We start from the raw sequence: 23,551 nt of genomic DNA, 5'->3' as shown, positions 1-23,551 counted from the left end.
TTTTGGAAGCCTTGTATATTTTCATGTGCTAAAAGAGAAAAGGAATAAATTGGGTGCATCTGGAAAGAAAGGAATCTTCGTGGGCTATGGTGAAAATACCAAGGGCTATAGAATCTATGTAGCCGATCAAAGGGAAGTCGTGATTAGTCATGATGTCACCTTTGACGAAGATATGGCTCTCAGCAAGATGAACAATCTTCCTACTTTGAGGAGCTCTCAAGAAGCCGACACCAGGGAACCGAAAGAAAAGGAGTATGATGAGATATTTGCACCTATTGCCAGATATACCACCATCCGCTTGATCATAGCCCTTGCGGCTTCACTAGGATGGAAACTACATCAGATGGATGTCAAGACCGCGTTCTTGCATGGTTCGATCAAAGAAGAGGTCTACGTGGAGCAACCCGAAGGATTTGAGATTCATGATAAAAAATCTCATGTATGCATGTTGAAGAAGGCTCTCTATGGGCTGAAGCAAGCACCCCGAGCATTGTATGAGAGGATCGATAGCTACTTGATGAAGTTGGGATTCACTAGGAGTGAAGTCGATCCTAACCTTTACTTTAAGGTTGAAGATGACAAACCTCTCATACTGGTGTTGTATGTGGATGACCTCTTTCTAACAAGTGCAGACCCTCTCATTCTCAAATGTAAGAGGGAGTTGGCTTTTGAATTTGAAATGAAGGACCCAGGACTGATGCACTATTTCCTAGGACTTGAAGTGTGGCAAAAGCCAGGGGAAACTTTCCTATCTCAAGGAAAATATGTGGTGAAGATATTGGAAAGATTCGGTATGGTGGACTGCAAGCCTGTAACTACCCCGATGGAGCTTGACTTCAAGAAGTTAAGCGGTAGTGCTGCTGGACCTGTCTTACGAAATGCTACCAAGTATTGGCAACTCGTCGGAGCATTAATGTTCTTAGTGAACTCCCGTTCAGATATATGCTTCGCAATCAACACGTTGAGTCAACACATGGTTGAACCCCACCACATACATTGGATTGGTGCCAAGAATCTGTTGAGATATCTTCGTGGCCCAGTCACTTATGGGTTAAGATACACTGCTAGAGTTGTGAGACTATTTGGATACACAGATGCTGATTGGGCAGGCAATGTGGAGGACCATAAGAGCACTTCCAGGTGTTGTTTCTCCTTGGGATCTGCTTCGATATCCTAGATGAGCAGGAAGCAGAAGTCGGTGGCCTTGAGCACCGCCAAAACAGAGTATATTGCTGCTAGCATGGCCTCCTGTGAGGCAGTCTGGTTGCGAAAGCTCATTAGTGAGTTGTTTGGATTTACATTGGATACCACCATGATCCTTTGTGACAACCAGAGTGGGATTCATTTGTCAAAGAATCCCATATTTCATGATCACTCTAAGCATATCGATATCAGGTACCACTATATTCGAGATATGGTGCAACGGGGAGCTATAAGGCTCCAACATATCAGTACAGATGAACAGGTCGCCGACATTCTAACAAAGCCCCTTGGGAAAGTAAAATTCCTAACTTTCTGAGAACAACTTGGAGCTGTTTAAAGACCCTCTAATGAGGGTCCTGTATGATGCATTGAACTCTCGAAGCTCCAGGGGGGTGCGGGGTACTTCTTGGAGCAGCATATGACCACAGGACGATTCACTATCCCCTGGTGGTATACATGTACACCCCGTGGCGACATTGTAGCGGGATTGATGTGTTCTCCTGTGAGGCCTGGATTGATGTGTTCTCCATGGCAATTGTAGCAGGATTGATGTGTTCTCCTGTGAGGCCTAGATTGATGCGTTCTCCATGGCAATTGTAGCAGGATTGATGTGTTCTCCTGTGAGGCCTGGATTGATGTGTTCTCCATGGCGATTGTAGCAGGATTGATGTGTTCTCCTGTGAAGCCTGGATTGATGTGTTCTCCATGGCAGCCTAGATTGATGTGTTCTCCATGGCGATTGTAGCAGGATTCATGTGTTCTCCTGTGAGGACGGGATTGATTAAGTTCTCCTAACGAGACATCCTATCCATGCAGTCTGGGACTCATGGGAAGTACCTCTCATCTGATCAATGAGCAGGGAAATGAAGTTAGGGACCATAGTAGTACCGATGGACGCATCGTTGTATCTACCGTACTCCCTATGCTAGGATGACCTCCATTGATCTGGGATCAATGATACTGGTCTGGGACCAGTGGTAGGAGTGGTACATTCTATGACACTGACTTCGGGTTGGTTGTTACTGGTCTGGGACCAATGGTACGCACTTTGAGACTGACTTTGAGTCAGTGGAGGATGTTACTGGTCTGGGACCAGTGGTAGGAGTTGTACTCACTATGACGCTGACTTTGGGTTGGTTGAGACTGGTCTGGGACCAATGGTACATACTCTAAGACTGACTTTGAGTCAGTATGATACATCCTCAATCATTTCTTCTTCATAAATCGAACAAAAGCAAAGCAGAGCATAACAGAGCAGAGCCGTACAGATCAGTACAGGGCAGATCAAGACAAAGCAGAATAGAGCAAAGCAGGGCAAGGATCAGGCTGTACAGGGCAGTGCATTTGATGGATGAATAGTAGCGACCGACAGACAAATTGCAGATGAAGTTCTCCCTAGCTGAAAGGTAGTGTTAAAATTGGCAACTAGGGCCAAACTTCATGTGGGTCATCTTATTCATGGCTGATAATATGTTCATTAGATTCCTCTCGTCGAGAGGTGTAGGATTAATCTAAAGATCATCCGATATGGGTAAGTATTCATGGAGATATGAATTTATTTTGATTATGGAATTATTATCAAGCCGACCTACAACTCATGTAGGCTCAGAAGCCCAACAATCGCATCTATTCAAACATCAACAGTTGTGTATAAATACAGGAGGACTTTTCCTCATTTGCACTCACTCATCTCATCACATCTCTCTCTCTCTCTACTACGCAGAAAAGAGTCTCTTCTCTACTGCGTAGAAAAGGGTCTCTCTCACACATGTGAAGCCAGAAGCTGTTGAAAATAAAGCTGCAACTGCAGATCCAAACTTTGACCTGCGTGGACCAGAAGATCTCCTCATTTGAACTGTGTTGTAGGTTCATCTGAACCTCCTCTAAAGGCTGCAACTTTTGGTGGTGGAATCAAGTCGATCCGACGGACGGTTTGTGAGATATCGACTGCCCTAGTTTGAAGGAAGCCGCTGAAACTGAAGCTGCAACTGCAGAAGTGAGGTTTGACCTGCATGGACCAGAAGATCTCCTCATCTAAACTACGTTATAGGTTCATCTGAACCTCCTTTGAAGGCAGCAACTTTTGGTGGTGGAATCAAGCCGATCCGACGATCGATTTGTGAGATATCAACTACCCTAGTTTTGATGATGAAGCTGCTAATGTTGACGCCGCTAATCTAGCATTTGCTACTGCTAATATAAATCAGATTTATTGTACTATTTCTCTCTGCTGAATTATTGAAGATAAAAGAAGATTTGATCAAAGGGTTTCCCTACACATTGTGGGGTTTGTCCCTGGCTAGCCACCACATCTTGTGTCTCTTGTCTTGGCTTGTTTTCTGTCGATTGTTTAATGTTCTATCTACACTTTACTTTATGTACATGTGATTGCCAATCTGTGGAATATAATAAGAAAAAGAAGTAAATTGTTATAAGCATAGAACATACCATAACTTAACAGTTACCAAGAGGATTGGTACCATTGGAAGAGCTTTTTGACTTTGATGATGTAGCCAAGAAGCCAAAAATAGAACTTGTAGGAGCTGATGTAGAGGATTGTAACATAGGAACTGCAGAGGACCCAAAAATTGTCAAACTGTCCAAGTCCCTACCTCCTAAAGAAAAACAAAAATACATTAATCTTTTTAAGAATTCACTGATGTGTTTGCCTAGAGCTATGAAGACTTAAAATCTTATGATACAAGTATCATTCAGCACACCATTCCCATCAGGGAAGATCAAAAGCCTTTTAAACAGAAATTGAGAAGAATAAACCCAGTTTTACTGCCTTTGATAGAAAAGGAAGTCAAGAAACTTTTTGATGCAAAGATCATTGTACCTCTTAGATTTTTAAATGGGTCTCAAATCTTGTACCTACTAGGAAGAAAATAGGTGAAATTAGGCTTTGTGTAGAATTTAGAAATCTTAACAAGGTTCCTCTAAAAGATAACTATCCCCTTCCTAAAATGGACCATATGCTACAAAGGGTAGTTGGCTCCAGCAGAATCTCATTGTTGGACTCAAGATACAACCATGTTCTAGTTCATCCTGATGACCAACACAAAAAAGCATTCACTGCACTCTGGAACACTTTTATGTATGTAAAAATGCCTTTTGGCCTTATGAATGTTGGGGCCACCTTCCAGAGAGCAATGGACATAGCCTTTGCTGATGAAATTGACAGATTTATTGTGATTTACCTAGATGATATAACTGTGTTTTCAAAGGAAGACGAAGAACAATTGCTGCATTTAAAACGAGTTTTTGAAAAGCGCAGAAAATATGGTATCTCCTTAAGCCGCAAGAAAACTCTTTTCGGTTTGGAGGAGGGAAAACTTCTAGGTCATATCATTTCTAGAGAAGGTATTAGAATGATCCTAACAGAGTCAGCCATACTGAAAATTGACCCTCCCAGAAACAAGAAAGAAGTTCAATCCTTCATTGGTAGGATAAATTTTCTTAGAAGATTTATTCCTAACTTGGCTGAAATTTTAAGATCCATTACAAATATGTTAAAGAAAGACATGGAAATAAAATGGAATATTGAAGCCAAGAAATCCTTTAGTGATGTAAAGTTAGCTTTAACTACTGCTCCTGTTTTGATAAGCCTTGACTTTACTAAGGATTTTATGATTTTTTTCCTTTGCATCTGAGCATACTATTGCAGATGTTTTATTGCAAAAAAACAATGAAGGCCATGAACAACCCTTAGCTATTTTCAGCAGATCTCTAAGGGATGCATCTCTAAAGTACAACATTATGGGGAAACAAGCCTTTGCTTTGGTGAAGGCATTAAAATATTTTAGAGTATACATCCTACATTCACATATCATTGCATTTGTCCCAAGTGTTGTGGTAAAAGATATTCTAACACAGACTGACCCAGATGGCAGAAGAGGGAAATGGATTGCTATGATCCTAGAGTATGACATTGAAATCAAACCAACCAAGCTCATCAAAGGTCAGGGACTAGAAAAACTAATGGCTGAATCCAATTTTCATGCACTGGATATCAATTATATTGTTGCATTGGATGAACAGGAAGAGTTGGTGACTCCACAAGTATCAGAAGCCTTTGCTACTTCACCATGGTATGTAGACATTATCTTTGTACTGCAAAACTTACAAGCTCCTCCTGGTTTAACCAAAACAAAAGCTAGGTTTCTTAAACTGAAATCTATGAAATTTTGTATTTTAGATCAGAATGTATATTGGAAAGATTCTGGAGGTATTTTACTAAACTGTTTATTGCAAGATGAAGCTGACAATGTTATGGAAGAGTTTCATCAAGGAGATTGTGGAGGCCATTTGTATTGGAAAACCACTGCCAAAAAAATCTTAACGGTTGGTTTTTATTGGCCAACCCTGTTCCCGAATGTGCATAAAAAAGTCACCACTTGGCACCAATGTCAAATATTTGAAGGTAAAAGAATGTAGTTGCTTTTACCCTTGAAACCCATCTCAATCGAAACTCCTTTTCAATAGTGGGGTCTGGATTTCATTGGTGAAATTCATCCCAGCTCCTCAGGCCAACATAGATGGATATTAACAGCCACTGATTATTTTACCAAGTGGATTGAAGCTATCCCAACTAGGCAAGCCACAGACACTGTCATTATCCAATTTTTAGAAAACCACATTCTATCTAGGTTTGGATGTCCCCATAAAATTATCACTGACAATGTTGTTGCCTTTAAGTCCAAGAAAATGGTTGACTTTTGCAATAAATACCATATCAGATTAGGTCACTCAACTACCTATTACCCACAAGGAAATGGGCTAGCTGAGTCCTCCAACAAGAGTTTAGTCAACATCATTAAAAAGCTACTGCAGGAGAATAAAAAAAATTGGCATAAAAAGTTGATCAATGCTCTGTGGGTTGATCGAATCAGCACTAAAAAGTCTATTGGAATGTCTCCATTCCAAATAGTATATGGAGTTGATGTTGTTTTTCCTGCTTCTCTAGGAGTACCTGTGTTGAAATTGTTACAGGAGTCACAAGTGGAAACCAATGATCTACAAAGAAGAATCAACCAGACTATACAATTGCAGTAGTCTAGGGAAGAAGTTTATAACAAAACTCAGCTTATTCAAGACAACATCAAAAAGATCTATGACAGAAGAACAAAAGAAGATGACTTCCAGTTAGGTGACCTAGTGTTAAAGTGGGATTCAAGGAATGAAGACAAGGGCAAACATGGTAAGTTTGACAGCTTGTGGAAAGGGCCATATAAAATTGAAGCTTTCAGAGGCAATAATGCATTTTTCTTGAAGGACTTGAATGAAGAAGCACTACCTGGTGGACCTGTCAATGGTAGACTTCTTAAACACTATTTTCTTCAAAGTTAAATCAGTTTCATTTTAGAGCCATTGTATATATGTCATTTTACTATTCTATTGCAAGAGTGAGGGTGGCTCACATCAGAAGTTGAAGCCCGGAGAGAAGGCCCTAAGCTTCTGGTGATTTGTTGCCCATATTGGTAAATAACATCAGATGGATCAGATTCAATTGCAGAATAAAGACAACATGCCCAATGGATCAAGGCTACTGATCTACAATGTTCTTAACACCTCACAAGGAGGTGCCATCCCCATTGGAGCCACTGTTAGGGTCCTATATTTCATAGGATGACTTGATTGTAGCTGTAATTTTGTATATTAAATGATTGTAAATAATCTTCCATCCTGCAAATTTATTTCCAAAGAAAAAATAGAAAAAAACGAAAGAAAAACAAAAGAGGGTATATGTGTGTGTGTGTGTGTGAAAAGAATAAAAATCAAAAATATCAGAAAATAAAAGAAAAAATATGAAGAAACCCCACAAAAAAATATGTATGAAAGTGAGCAAGTCTAAATGCCACTCCAAGCAAAATAAAAAATGCATCAATAATACTTTAGATATTTTCAATGAAGTGTGCAGCTTGTTTAAATGCCACATCAAAGTTACAAGTAGATTACTTAGTTTGATCATACTGTTTAAACATGATTAAACTAAATCAAAGCAAAAGTTTAGGATAGTAAATAAATCAACCACATTGTGTAATCGCGGTTGAATTTGATTAGGTAGAATAAAGGAGGATTAACCAAATTGCTTAAGCTTGGTTAATTGGCAAATAAACATAGAAAATAAATTAAAAACCTTGGAAAAAAAAAATTAAAAAGGGCTTGCAAGTCAAAATGCTCCCTTAGAATTAATAAATCATAGTTAGATTAATTAATCGCATCATTTAATCGTGATTATCATAAGTTGTAATAAAGTTATGGTTGGATGCGACACTTTTGTCGTTTGTAATAAGTTGGGCACATTTTTCAATGGCCACGATCTACCCCCCCCGGATCAACGACGGGGGATTATTTCCGCCCCACCAGCACTTCCGAAGATTATCCAATGGGGGGGGGTCCGAGGAAACAATCTTCGCTATCCCGCTTTTGCTACATGGCGTCCCCTCATCCACTCCGCTCCCCCCCCCTCCAAAACCATTTATCGCCACTACCACCCTCCGGGCACCCCCTTAATCCGCTTTCCGCTACCTTTGACCGCCCACACGACCATCTCCCGCCACTTCACCTTGCCTCGCCACCTAATCACCTCCCGTCTAATCCTACCCCGCCACATAATTGCCTCCTGTCATCCTATCTTGCCACGAATCAACATCCCTTCCACTCGCATTCTGCCACCTGCCCTCCTCGCTCTCGTCCATTAACACTTCCCGTTAAAATCCAATCGTTCCTAATCAGAATGTTCCTATATGCAACGAACTTGCTCCATAACGGACCGAATGCAACGGAAAAATACAGTTGCTCTATAAAAGCCAGAAATTTGCTCAGGAGGCCCCTCCCTTTCTTTTTCTGTTCACGATAATTTGCTAAGATTAAACATACAATTACAAGAAAAGCATTCATTGAAGGCCTCAGTTACGACCTTCTAATTAAACATGAAATCAGTCATTTGTTTCTTGGTAAGCCTACCTTTGAGAAATACATAGAGGTAGATGAGACTTATCGAAAGTTAATTATATTTAAACTTCCAGATGAGGAGAAATGGACAAAATGGTGTGAGTTACTAGAGTAAACAGTCATTGAGCCTCCAGAAGGAAATCAACAACAAAGCCTTTATTTTTCAGATCCAATCATCACCAGCAACCCAGGAAAATAGTGCAAGCATCGTCAACAATTTCAGATTTCCTAGATTTGGGTTCTATTTTTGTAATAAGTTTGAGATATTTTTGTAAGCAATTCTAGATATTTTCCAAGGAAGATATTTTGTAATAATTTTTATAAATACTTCAAAATTTGAAGTATTAGTGTTGGGACTTGTACTGAGAAAGACTACCATTTACTGTAAAGTTGATCACTGAGATTAAGTGACCATTTGCATCAATACAAGCAAGTTGTTCCAGGATTCATGTGTCATATCTATTGGTGAAGTGCTTCTTACTATAATTTTGTTACTTCTCTGTTTTCATATGTGTTTATTTCCTCTATTGTTTTAAAGAAAATTAAGTTCAGGATTTGTTTCAAAAACACTTTGTTCTAGCTTAAAACAATATTAATGTTTTATTCTGAAGTTTAAATATAGAATTCAAGTGAAAATGCTCTATATTTAAGGTGAATCTTAATCAATTCTTCCTTCTCCATTTCACAAATTTTGAAGATCCAGTAGCATCCCTACCTTGCCCTGTTTCAATTAAGCTTGATTATTTCTACAGGTAATCATTTTAACCCTTCTGACTCCATTGCCCAATGGTTTTCCTTCGTTGTTCCAACCAGTGTTGTTAAAAGCGCAATTAAATCGCGCTTTTTTCCCTAAGCCGATTTAATCGCGCTTTTTATGGGAAAAAAGCACCTAAAAAAATTTTTGCCGCTTTTTTCGGAAAAAAGCTCGGGGTGTCAGGGCAGCACGATTTTATAATTTTTTTTTTTGGTTTTTCATTTGGTCATTTGGATTTTTTCATGCAATTTTTTTTGAAAGAAACAAATAATTTTTGAGTGGGGCAGCTTAATGATCAAGTCTAGGCCCTAGTATGGATATGCTATTCATGGTAATGTTAAATTCTTAAAGTAAAAGTGACATTCTCCTTAATCTTCATTTTCATCATTTTACTTAAATTTTTAACATTACCATGAAATGACTCAGGATGTTTGAGAGTGGTTCCAGCCACATTGGATTTCATATGGAGAAAGTAGAATTTTAGATTTCATTTAAAATCCAGCAGACTTATCAGTTTTTCAGGATTTCAGGATTGGGAGATTGTAATGTTTCCAGGTGACACCACCTACTCGGGCTACCCCTGCCACCAGTAGAGGACGTGGTCTACCTCCTATAGCTCCTACTTCTAGTTCTTCAGCTTCTAGAGCACATCAGACTCCACTGCCATCTCCACCAGCACAAGCACAAGCACCAGCATCTACATCTAGAGGGAAAGGGAAAGCTGTGGCATTTTCTCGCAAGAGGGGCAGAGGAAATCAACAGGATTAGACCTCATTTTATTGTATATGACATTATGACATGATGAGATACATTATCATATTTTTTGTTGATATTTTGACGCTGAGCTGGGACTCAGGAGTCAGGACTTACTATTCAGGACATGATTCAATGTTATGTGTGATTTTAGCGCTAGAAATGATATTAAACATCTTATATATTAGTTTTTTTATCATATTTATGTGTCAATGTATTTATTTTATGTTGTAGATGGATTAGATATTAAAAAAATTGAAAAAAAATGAATATTTTTGTACCAAACGCTTTTTTCCCGCTTTTTTCCGATTTTTTCCCGCTTTTTCCGATTTTTTCCGCTTCATTCTCGGCGTCGATTTAATCCCGCTCGCGCTTTTCACAACATTGGTTCCAACCAAACCAATTCAAAAACAAAACTCTAAACTTTCACAACTACCCTAAAATTGTAAAATCAACAAAGCTAAATCTGACAGAGAGATCCCTCTCCGAGTTTAGAAGGGCTAGCTTCTAAAATTAAAAGTGGTTTTGTGATTACCTTTGCAATTTCTTTCACATCCTTAAGAAATTACAAAGTGCTAACATGCTCCAAGTTCAATTCTCACATGCATTCTTCCTTGGGATTTGCTCCCAACTGTCTATATAATGAGGTTATGGGCTCTCATATTGTATCATGTAATACGAGCTATTGTTCTTGAGGAGACACTGCAGAATCGTATTCACTACTTGCAATATAATACAATAGTCTTTGGGGTAAATCGTGATGGTGTTCTTCTCCTTGCATATGTGGTAAATTCTTGACTTGTTGTTATGCTTCTACTTATTTCCTCATGCCATTGTTTCTTTCATGCTTGTTTCAAGTTATGTTAGTATGCAGCTATCTCATATTAGCATAAGAATTACTTATTTGCTTTAGGAAAAGAAATCTTCTAGTGGATGTTAGATGTATCTCTAGGAACTCTTTCCACTGCACTTATTTAATTTCATGTGGATTTAATCATTTATGGTGAAGTTTTGTAGAGGAATCATTCTTTGGTCAAGCTTTTCAAGCGTGAGGGGAAATTCTCAGAGGAATCAACCCATTCTTGAAAAATATTCAAGGAGAACTCGCATGTGTTGAACTCCAAAGTCTCATCTATATCTTATTTTTGTCTTGTAGGGATTCTTTCAAGTTTCTTAAAGCTCTTATATCTTGCATCAAAATATCAAACTTAAAATAATTTTATTTTTACGTACTGCACTTCATTTATCAATATTTGGCTATTTCAAAGAGCCAAGTCATGGCTAGTCAAAGAAGAGAGCATGCTTAGACTCTTTGGCCTAGCCTCTTGTAGATTATTTTGTAACATATTTTGTAGTTTTCCTGAGCTAAAATTTGTTGTGTTCTTGTAGCCATTTCTTGTAAAAATTTCTAACACGAAATTCTACTGCAGTAACTGATTTGTTTCTCCTACCTATTTTCCACATAATAGCATAGAGAAAAAGAACAATGAAATACAAGCACCAGAATCAATCACATCAGCACAGTTATTTTTGGACAATAGTCCCCGAAAAAACCCAATGCGGGAAAACCGGTGCAACAGATGAGGGTTTATTTATTATTCTTCAGCAACAATCTCTTTACAAGGAATGATTTTGCAAAGCATAGAGAAACCTCTGAGAAAACACCTCAGATAATTTTCCCCCTCCCTTTGGAGAAAATCTGACACTCCAGAGACCCTCCAGTCTTCACTGCGTCACCTCTGCATCATCTTTGCGTGAGGACTACATCCCTTGTTACATTGCCTCTCAGAGTTGTCTCTCTACGTTGTCCCTCTAATGCACTGTGTCACCTCCTCCTCAGTCTCTGACTGATGCTGATACCCTCCTCTTCCTTCACCGTGCAACTCTCCCTCTGAAATTGAACTCTTACACCTTGAGAATCGATTTCCCTTGGCTTATTAAGTATTTTCCCGGTGTGTCTCCAAATGACTCTCCAGTCTTCCTTTATACTTTTCATGTTGAGATATCAATAATCGTGATCTAATCTCTAATCAACGGCTATGTTTAATTTAGATTTGATCCTCGACTCTTAGAAGCTTCTCACCCATATTTTCATTAATACCCATTAATATTTTAATATTCCTAAGTTTGGACTTAGGAACCCCATTAAAAATATTAATTATTTAAACAAAGTCTTTCGGTAGAAATCACATGAGAGAATTTTTTGGCCGACGCGTTTCGAACCAACAAGTTTGGTTCATCATCAGGACCAGATGAAGAGGCAAACCATGGCAAAGGCTTAAATAGAGAGCAATGTAGAGACATAATTTCGAGTAACGGCTATATTTGAACAATAATGTTTAAATTATAATATTAATTTATTAATATATTAAAAACAAATATTATCATGTAACGGCTATATTAAACGGCTAGTTTTTGAAAAAAATATTTAAATAATGATATTATTTCATTAATTTATTAAAAATATTAATAGGTAATGGCTATATTAAACGACTGTTACCTATTAATATTTTTTATACATTAATGAAATAATATCATTATTTAAATTTTTTTTCAAAAACTAGCCGTTTAATATAGCCGTTACATGATAATATTTGTTTTTAACATATTAATAAATTAATATTATAATTTAAACATCATTGTTCAAATATAGTCGTTACTTGAAATAATGTCTCTACATTGCTCTCTATTTAAGCCTTTGACATGGTTTGCCTCTTCATCAGGTCCTGATGATGAACCACACCTGTTGGTTCAAAACGCACTGGCCAAAAAATCCTCTCATGTGATTTCTACCGAAAGACTTTGTTTAATTCATTATGGATCACAGAAGCTTGAATACAAAAATATTAATTATTTTTAAAAAATACAATCCGAGTGGAATTTTACCAAACGATTTATGGGTCTTGAGATCTCTTAAGTTCTAGCCCCTCCACAAAATTTCCGAGCTAGAGCACATCCGATGCTACCCAAAATTCAACACTCCCTCTTAGCGATGAATGTGCTCTAGCAATACTTCCCAACAGAAGTATCACATTGATCCACGGCATCGGTCCTCTGCGTTGTTAATGCTCGGCCTGCTGCCCTCATCCACTACGCTACTGCAACTTGTACTGCTACCCATGACATTGCCACTGTCACTACTACATCTGTACTGCATCTCCCTCTCAAAATGTTGCATCATGATGCCCATAGCACTGCCACTGCTAACTGCTGCATTGCAACTCCCTGCACTATCCACTTCCGCTACTGAAACGGATTCTCAACCATCCCCATCTTCTCCCTGAAATAAACAAACTTTGTTTTTCCTAGAGCCTTGTTAAAAATGGTTGCCACCTGTTCTCCTGTCGGAGTGTACCGTAACTGTACTACCCCTCGCTAAACACAGTCTTTGATAAAGTGACACCTAATGTTAATGTGCTTCGACCGATCATGAAAAACTGGATTCTCAGAGAGCTTGATGCAACTCTGATTATCACAAAAAATATTGGTTGCTTCCATCCTTCTCCTGAATAGATTCACAAGCAACTTCCTAAGCCATATGGCTTCACACGATGTTGTGCTAGCTGCCATATATTCAGCTTCAGCTGAGCTCAGAGCTACGGATTTCTGTTTCCTACTACACCAGGAGGTCATTCCTGATCCAATGTTGAAACAGTACCCAGTGGTACTTTTCCGATCTATTAACTTCCAGCCCAATTTGCGTTAGTGAACCCACTCAGCCTGATGACATTGCGTCGGGTGTACATTAATCCATGCTTGATTGTTCCTCGTATATATCGGAGAACATGCTTGGTTGTTGCCCAGTGCGCCCTCTTTGGTTCCACCATGAACTGACTAAGGGTGTTGATAGCGTAACAAATTTCTAGCCTAGTATTGACCAGATACATCAGGGACCCTATGAGCTGCTTATACAAGGTGGGATCGACTTCTTTATCTTCAGACGCATCAATCATCTTCCAGTTGGTAATCATTGGAGTAGCCATAGGTTTACAGTCTTGCATTCTAAACCTTTTCAAACATTTTGTAGCATATCTCCCTTGTCCAAGGAAAATTCCACCCTTCTGCTGCCAAACTTCCAACCCCATAAAATAATGCATCAATCCCAAATCCTTCATGTCAAATTTTGTAGCTAGGTTTTCCTTACAATCTTTGATGAGCCTGGATGAACCTGTTAAGAAAAGGTCATCCACATATAACACCAGAATTAGAGGCTCATTCTCTACAATTAGATAGTAGAGGTTGGGATTTGCGTTACTCTTGACGAATCCCATCTTCTACAAGTAACCATTGTTGATTTGCGTTAGCATCAGATGTGCTCTAACCATGAAAATTGGTGGAGAGGCTAAAGCACATGAGATCTCCAAGACCCAGAAATGGTTTGGGTAGATTCTAACTGGTTTGGGAGATATTAAAATAATTAATATTTTTAATGGAGTTCCTGAGTCTAAACTTAGGAAAAATAAAATATTAATGGGTATTAATATAAAATTGGGTTAGAATGTTCCAAGAGTCATGGATCAAGCCAAATATAATCTTAGCCGTTGATTAGAGATTTAAACTCGGTCGTTGATGGATCAACGAGAAAAGTATAAAAAGAGGCTTGAGGATCAGTTGGAGAATAGACCAGAGTGATCAGTCATTTGATTTTCTAGAGTGGGGTTTGCTGAGAGAAATCATATCAGTGATCAGCGGCGAGGGGCAATGAATACATAGCAGAGAGGCAGAGTTAGTACCAAAGAGACAGCGCAGAGCCTGGGGAGGTTGACGCAGAGGTAGTTGGGTGCTACGCAGAGGCAGCTGGGAGCTGCGTAGAGCCAGGAGAGGCCAGCGTGGGTGACGAAGAGGGTCTGAGGACTGATGCAGAGGCTAGCAGAGCTGACGCAGAGCCAAGAAGCAGCGCTGGGAATATTTTCGTGGCGCAGACTCAGCGTTGGTGAGCCGGGAAGGGTGACGCAGTCCCTCTCAGAGTGACATAGAGTAGTGGAAGCTGCAATTTTTGTTGTGGGATCCTTCATCCGGTGATTAATCATCCGGAATATCTGTCCTCGTGGAGAGGTACTACTGTCGAGGGCATTCTCTATTGGGTGAGCCATTTCTGACATCCTAGTTTTATTCTGAAAACTACATAATAATAAAACCCTTTGAATAGTTGCATCGGTTTTCCCACATTGGATTTTTCCGGGGACATTGGTCCAAAAATAACGGTGTCACTTGTGTGCTTGTTTTCTTTCAATTGATGATCTATAGATGTTGATACTGTACTTGTGTTTATTTTAAGTATTTACATGGTAAATAACTTGTTAAGTAATTAAACAAGTAAGAAGAAATAAACCAGATAGTACAGGAAGAATTTCTAATGGGTTAAACTTAGAAATTCCAACAACCATCAATTCGAACGTACCATGCTCTAGGTGCTTGTTTAAGCCCATACAAGGCTTTCTTCAACCTGCATACATGAGTTTTCTTCTCATGTGTCTCAAAACCCTCTGGTTGTTCAATGTATACTTCTTCTTCTATCACCCTGTTCAAAAACGCAGTCTTGACGTCCATCAATTGAATCTCCCACCCCATTTGTGCTGCAAAGGATATCACAGATCTAATAGAAGTATACCTCGCTACTGGGGTGAAGGTTTCTTCGTAGTCTATCCCTTCCTTCTGAGTAGACCCTTTAACCACGAACCTCACTTTGTATTTTTCCACACTGCCATCTGCAGCATATTTGACCTTGTAGAGCCATCTCGAACCTACAACTGACCTATCCTGAGGCCTAGGTACCACTTCCAAAACATCATTGACCATTATGGAAGCATATTCCTCCACCATAGCATCTACCCATACTTGATGTTGAGCAACCTCCTGAAAACTAGAGGTTTCTCCAACCTGAACCACCAAGGCTTGGTATCTATCTGGTTGTCTAAGCTCCCTTTTCTCGTTCCTAGGAGCTCCAATGAAATCCTCTACATCCTGTAGTATCTGTCGAAGTTCCTGGCTTGTTCTTCCACTGGTAGTGGGTAGATGTATTTGCTCCTCCTCCTGAGACTCCACCCATTTTGATACCTCTGGATTCTTGTCTTTTGGAGAAATATTGGTGCTGGTTTTTGCTGGTCGAAGTGGCTGGACCAATGGATCATCCTTTGACTACTCTTCGGAAGGCATTTCTCGAGATTTCCTAAAAGCTTTGTCCTCCATGAACTTTACATCTCGTCATACTACGATCTTCCTATTTCCCAAAAGATAGATTCTATATGCCTTAGCATTCTCGCTATATACCACAAGATATCATTTTTCTGCAGTTTGATCCAACTTCTTCCTTTTTTCTTCAAGTATATGGCAGTATGCCAAACTCCCAAATATTCTGAAATGACTCACCTCAAGCTTCTTGTCGATGAAGACACTATCCGGAATAATCTTACCTAATGCCCTATGAGGAGTCTTGTTCCAGACATACACTGTAGTGTTGCATGCTTCTGCCCATAGAAATTTGGGCATATCCTCATCATACAACATTGCCCTTGTTGCTTCAACAATAGTCTTGTTCTTCCTCTCTGCTACTCCATTCTGCTCTGAATTATATGAAGTTATCCATTCTCTTATGATGCCTTCCCTTGTGCAAAAATCAATGAATTCCTTATCAATGTATTCTCCACCATTGTCTGAGCGCAACACTTTTATCCTCTTCCCTGTCAGATTCTCAACCAGAGCTTTAAACTCTTTGAATTGATCAAAAACCTCATCCTTGGTTTTTAGAAAGTAGATCCAAGTCTTCCTGGAATGGTCATCAATGAAGGTGACAAAGTATTCATCACCACTAAGAGATTTTGTGGGCATGGGTCCGCAGAGATCTAAGAGTATCAATCCCAAAACACTCTTTTCCCTACTGTTACTTCTGGAATAAGTCGCTTTGGTGTACTTCCCTAATACGCAACCTCTGCATACATCGTCTCGTTTGGTACTTAATTCTGGAACTCTTGTGATGATTTTTCTGAGAATTCTTAGAGCCTCATGGTGTAAGTGCCCCATCCTCCTGTGCCATAGTTCATTCAAATCTTTTTCCCCACTGCTGCCTATCAGTGCCATTGGAGATTCTAGCTGTAACTTATACAGTCTATTACTTCTGACTCCAATTTGGGCCTTCTTCTTCCAACTCGGATGTTTGACATATACTTTCTTCCCAATGAAGAAAACATCATAGCCCTTGTTTTGTAATTGAGATACAGAGAGTAAGTTCATCCCCAATCCAGGCACATGCAGCACATTGGTAGCTCGAAGCCGATCCCCTGCTTCTGTTTGAAAAACTATAGTACCTCTTCCTATGGGGGTACATTTTGACTTATTTCCCATGGTGATTTGGAAGTTCATCTATTCTTCTTGATAGCTCGAGAAACATTCTCGTATTCCTATCATGTGCGCAGAAGCTCCACTATCAATATACCAAACCTCAGAGGAAGCAAAACTTGCCAAGCAAGCGACTTCTTCTTCCAATCTGGAAGCTAACATAGAATAGTCGTGATCCATATTCTTCGTGCTTTCCTCTTTCCCGGAACAACTGCATGAGTCGTTTTGAGTTGCTGCTCCAGCATCATGCTCCCGACTCATTGCAAATTCTCTAATCCTGTTGCCCGATCTCTGCTCTGATACCATGTGAAAATTTCTAACACGAAATTCTACTGCAGTGACTGATTTATTTCTCCTACTTATTTCCACAATAAGTTATTTACAAAACCCTTTAGTAAACATCAAAGTAAATTCTATTGCAGTTGTCGCATAAAAGCATAGAGAAAAAGAACAGTGAAATACACGCACAAGAATCAATCACATCAACATAGTTATTTTTGGACAATAGTCCCCAGAAAAACCCAATGCGGGAAAACCGGTGCAGCAGATGAGGGTTTATTTATTATTCTTCAGCAACAATCTCTTTACAAGGAATGATTTTGCAAAACATAGAGAAACCTCTGAGAAAACACCTCAGATAATTATCCTCCTCCCTTTGGAGAAATTCTAACACCCCAGAGACCCTCCAACCTTCACTGCATCACCTCTGCGTGAGGACTGTGTCCCTTGTTGCGCTGTCTCTCAGAGTTGTCCCTCTGTGTTGTCCCTCTGATGCACTGTGTCACCTCCTCCTCAGTCTCTGACTGATGTTGATACCCTCCTCTTCCTTCACCCTGCAACTCTCCCTTTGAAATCAAACTCTTACTCCTTGAGAATCGATTTCCCTCGGGTTACTAAGTATTTGCCTGGTGTGTCTCCAAATGACTCTCAAGTCTTCCTTTATACTTTTCCTGTTGAGATATCAACGGTCGTGATCTAATCTCTAATCAACGACTAAGATTAAATTAGACTTGATCCTCGTCTCTTAGAAGCTTCTCACCCATATTTTCATTAATACCCATTAATATTTTAATTTTCTTAAGTTTCGACTTAGGAACCCCATTAAAAATATTCACTATTTTAATAAAATACAATCCGGGTGGAATTTCACCAAATGATTTTCGGGTCTTGGAGATATGATGTGTTCTAGCCCCTCCACAAAATTTCGGAGCTAGAGCACATCCAATGCTACCCAAAAATCAAAATTTCTAACATGTTCTCATGTAGCTACTTGCGGGATTCATCATGAAAAAACTACCTACAAGTTTGCATGCATGCCCTTGGTGCTCGAATTTAGTGACTACTTCCACCTTTAAGCCGAGTTCTTCTTGGACAAGGTCGTGTTCTTCTGGTCATCTATTTCTCTCTCTTGGTTGTTGCCATAGAGGAGGCTTATCCTCTCTTCTCCTTCTTCAAAATTTGAATTCTGTTGAGCCTATTTGGGCCTCAAATTGCAGAAATTTTCGGCTTGGAAAGGTCTATGGTTTGAAGCCAAATTGTTAAGACTTTCCTTGGATTTTAGAAAAGACTTCATTGTCTTTTCCTTATTGTAACAACTAATGAAATTTCTGATTTTGGGAGCATGGACTTTAGCCATTGGTATCTCTATCTCTCCACCTTTTGGACAAGCTTGGTGGCTTGATCTTTGATCTATTTCATCTGCATGCATCTCGTTTAATTGGGCAATTAACACAATCATGCATTACACTCATTCGGCATCTGTTTGAGTTTCATTTACTACATGTTTCAAGTCCATAACAAGTTTAGATTTTTTGCATGCAAACACTTTTTACTTGATCTTATTTGGCTTGAACATGGTTCCAAGTTTACTTATGCTTCACCATTAAACACGTCTTACATGCATAAGTATTTGGGCAAATTTTCTCCATAAAGTAACATTATATTTCATGTTAAGCAAGTACATTTCAAGTTGAACTTAATTTTTATTATTTGGTTGATTTACTTACATGCCCCAAACATCACTAAAACTTACCTCCAACTTAAGTTGGTTGAATAGACTTTTTAGGGACCCTCTACCTCTATTGACTCCTCATTGTGAAATCCAACTCTTTGGGCAAGGATGAGGTCTGAGGACTAGAGTTCAATTGTAAATTTGCTTTAGCGCTAATTAATAAAATAAACCAAGAACGTTATTTCATCACATTTACTTTACTTGCATAGTTCTTAAATCTCTTGCTATCTTGATGGTTAGAAGTCTCACATGCGAATCTTATGTCAAGAAGCATTTTGGATGCAAGCATTGTAATCTCTTAATTCTGCAACAAGTTTAGTTTAACTTTCTTGTGCTTGGAAATTGGTTTACCCTTGAAGCTTAATTACATATTGCCATTTTGACGGTCATCGATCTCACTTTCAAGTACTCTTATTTTGTTACAAACTTAATTGCATGTTGTCGTCTTCGTCTAACATTTGAGTTCTTTTTGTCATCTCATTCTCATAAGTAGATTTCTAATTATATCATTTTGAGCAAGATAGTTTCACATGCTTTGATTTACAAACTTATTCATCTTAAAAGCATTTAATATCTTGTGCTAACAATGAATTTTTTCACTTTTCAGGATTACTTTGGCTTTCCATTTGACAGCATTTCACTTCATCTTAAACAAATATAATTTAATTTTTCATAGCAATTTATTTAAAATGCATTGGTTGAATGCTCATGTATTGATGGTTGTCATAATTATTTGATGTCGTATTGCTCATATCACATTTGTTTATAAATTTCTAAGAGTAATCCATAACACTATAAAACTCTCCTAGAAACTCACATCTTTAACTTGATTTTCCTTGAGGGACCACCCCCCTTAGCTAACCTAGGAGATAGCTTAAATGGAGAGAGGCGGAGATATCTTAGTGTGACAGCCCCTTCTCTGAGTTCCCTACCACCAACCACATCTTGTGAGGTTGAAAGCTTTTCTCACTAACCTGTAGGTAGGTGTAGGCGGCAGGAGTAACAGCATCCTTTATCTTAATCCAAATTTCCTTCTACATTTATGTTGGAAATTTGTAGATATCCATTCATACATGTATAGTTGGTTTTCTTCATCAAATATTCCCACAAGTAATTTTCTACATTGGTGGGCAACTGAATGAATGGTTTGTAGATCCTTTATTAGGTTTATGTTCACTCCCATGTCCATGCCTATGGTCCTTTGGTAATTGCGTTTTGACTCCTATTGGCCTTGGAAATTGAGTTTTGACTCCAATTTCTCAATGGACTTGACACGAGTCATGATCCTCACATCACCTCTCCTTTAAAACCATACTACAATACTTCTTGTCCTAAAGCCACTCTTCATTTCACTATTAGCCCTTATTGCCTAAGATTTAACAATCCTACCATAGAGAAACCCCCCTTGAGTTGAAGAGGAGCCAACATAAAGTATGAAGAGAGTTGGTTATTTGACAATGGCCTCCCTCTTAGCTGCCCAAGCTAGCACTAATCTTTTGGACTTTAATATAAAGGTGATAGTTTGTGAGGTGACAAAGACCATGAACATGGTATGTAACAAATTGCTCTAACCAACAGATACATGATCTCAAAGTATAAGTTTTTCCATATTTAGAACTCTTTTCATTAACTATCTTCACTTTTACCTACGCTTTCATATAATCTGTAGCACACGAGCTTCCTCAATACTAAAAGAACTACTTTTGGTTTATTAAACGTTTTTCATGTTCAAATTGAAAGCTAAGATTTCCACAACTATGATTACTAGTTGCTTATGCCATTTACTGTACCATAATCTAAAGAGCAGCTGCATTCAAAGATGTTGGAATTTGATGTTACAAATTATGGCAAAGTAAATTCTATAAGTTAAACATGCACAAGCAAATCTAGAGAAGCTGGTGAAATGTTTGCGCAACAGTTGAACCAAATAAGAAACAGAATTGGATTTAACAAGTATCCAGAAATAGGTACAGGTTCTTCTAGTTTGTTAATTGACTATTTCAAGAAAGGTATCATACCACTGTGTGTAAATCATCTTCCTGCAACCACATGATTGGCTTCTTGTTCTTAAAAATGTAATGTACTGATGAACTGTGCAGCTGCTCTTTGCTACCCGATGATAGCACAAAAAACATCCAATGAGTTCCATTAAGTACCCAAGGGAAAAAACAATTCCAAAGTTAGATGCAACATTATAATATGAATGAATGATGATAAAATTATAGTTTCAAGTAACAGAAATTCCATGCAATAATCTAGATGACAGTTATATCAAATACTACAACGAGAAATGAAAGAACGGTAAATGGGAAGCACGCTATACAGAAAGTACTCCAGTGCCATACTAACACAAAATAATTTTGGAGAAAATACCAGATAAAGAGAATTATTTTTCTCTTTATGGTGGTTCCTACAATCGTTGAAACTGGAAGAGTTCCAAAATCAACCAGAGTAAGTACACAGTCACCTCACACAATTCCTCTACACTTCACATTAGTGCCGGCTAACCTCAAGGGGGTGTCACTATGCAATCTAAAGATAAAATATAAACCTAGGAAACAAAGTACTCTTCCAAACTGCAAGAATTGTTCACTTTTATGTAAAAATCAGACCTGAAATCTGTGAGAAATAAATCTGGACAGCAAGTTATAATGCATATTTACACCTAAATAGTTAATTCTGCCCTGATAACCCTGTGAATCTGCTGTAAAACACCCCAATTCTGCTTTTAAAAAGTGCATACCTGCATGTAAAGGAACCAAAAACAAGTAGTTTCAAGTCCACTTGTTACCCCTCATATTGCACAAGCTCATACAATCCCTCTGCACTTCACATTAGTGCATGCAATCCTCAAGGGGGAATCCCTATGCAATCTAAAGATAAAATATAAACCTAGGAAACAAAGTGATCTGCCAAGCTGCAAGAAATGTTCGCTTTTATATAAAAATCAGACCTGAAATTTGTGTGACATAAATCTTGACAGTGAGCTATAATGCATATTTACACCAAAATAGTTAATACTGCCTTGATAACCGTGCAAATCTATTGTAAAACACCCCAAATCTGCTTTTTAAAAGTGTAGATCTGCATGTATAGGAACCAAAAACTACAAGCTTCAAGTCCACGTGTTACCGCTCATATTGCACAAGTTCATACCTAGTGATACAGAGCAGATTATAAAAAAATATGTTGATTACTTTACAGATGCAGGAGGCTACTTATCGACACACACACACTTCCCTTTGCATTACCATTATGGTATACTCTCATACTAACTAACTGGCCAGAGGTTAGGTGTGCAATGTTCAGAGAGAAGTGAAGAGTGCAGGAATTATGTTAATATCCCCAGGGTCCAGCAAGAAGACCAGCGACAGTTTGATGCTTTTCCAGTGATATGATGCTGCAATCAGTACATGATATGAAAAATTCAGTTGATTATTCTCTAGCGGGACATGGTTTAGATGGTATTGATAACACATTTTTCATAGATAATGATTTCGAAGAGCACAGTGGGTTATACTTCATTTGATGATGGCACAATTTTGGTTATATGATTCATCAGGAGATGCCTAGCTTATTCACCCAGTTTGCCATAGTTTATGATTGATTGTTTGTGGATCTAATGACATCACACACTCCTAGAGTGAGTGCCCAAGCTTATGATGTACTTTTGGTGGCAGTTTTGCATTTTTGGAGGTAAGTGCTATGGTTTTTGATGGAGCACTCTCTTCCATGATGTTATCATTTTTGAGGTGCAACCTTATTCGCCACGTGTGACCTCCTAGCTTGAGCGCTTTCGTTTATTGGCCTATGATTACATGGGAGATACATTATTTGTTAGAGAACCATGGTATTTTGATGAAGCGCTACCTTTAGTGCACACACATTGAGGTGTTCTTCCCTATTTTCATCCCCAATTTATCACTATTTGAATATTGAAGCGGGTCATTCCCTTGATTTTGGAGATGGTTGAGATCTATTCAGTTTGGCACATGTCCCATGATGATATTTTCTGATATCTGGACCTTTTCTTCATTCTATCCATCTTTTGTTATCAATTTGGAAGAGGTGGTTACAAATGGAAGAGATACACCCTTCTTGGGACCACACATGCTGCTTGGCTTGATCCTTTGACACATGTTTAGCCTCCCTAACCACCCACACGAATGGACAAAGCATAGAATGCAAGAGGGCCATCCTGTAATGTCCCCATTTCCAGTGTCCTCTATAGTACAGCCAGGATGGATTTTCATGGTACGTGATGGCCAGGTCACAAAAGCTGAATTATGTCATCAGAAGTCCCGGAAGGGTTTTTGAGGAGTTTTTATGGGATCCAACAGCATTCATTTGACATATTCCTCATCATGAGCAGTTTTGCACAGCTTGTTTTTTGTTCTGTTGCTTTCTGATAATTCCCGTAAAACAGGGTTATTATTGAGCATAACTTAATTAATCATTTAATTAAAAAGGGGAGAAGATTAATTAAGGGGCAAAGGCAAAATTGAATTAAAAAAATTAAAAAGTCACTTAAGATAAAG

At 38.6% G+C, this 23,551-nt stretch overlaps 1 protein-coding gene across 5 annotated transcripts in view; it reads right to left on the bottom strand.

Annotated features, from left to right (window-relative positions):
- The window catches only part of LOC149149662 (uncharacterized), a 483,557-nt gene that overhangs the window by 323,507 nt on the left and 136,499 nt on the right, over positions 1–23,551 (bottom strand). For all 5 annotated transcript variants that reach the window (XM_089439017.1, XM_089439016.1, XM_089439019.1 and 2 more), the window contains one exon: positions 21,032–21,122. In XM_089439017.1, coding sequence (XP_089295143.1) covers positions 21,032–21,122 — 91 coding nt within the window. The remainder of the gene's footprint in view (positions 1–21,031; positions 21,123–23,551) is intronic.

The sequence above is a fragment of the Pinus tabuliformis genome, chromosome 9, assembly GCF_031772625.1.
Source record: "Pinus tabuliformis cultivar Carrire ecotype Pingquan chromosome 9, CPIR1, whole genome shotgun sequence".
NCBI lineage: Eukaryota > Viridiplantae > Streptophyta > Pinopsida > Pinales > Pinaceae > Pinus > Pinus tabuliformis.
This window is presented reverse-complemented; position numbering and strand designations above follow the sequence as displayed.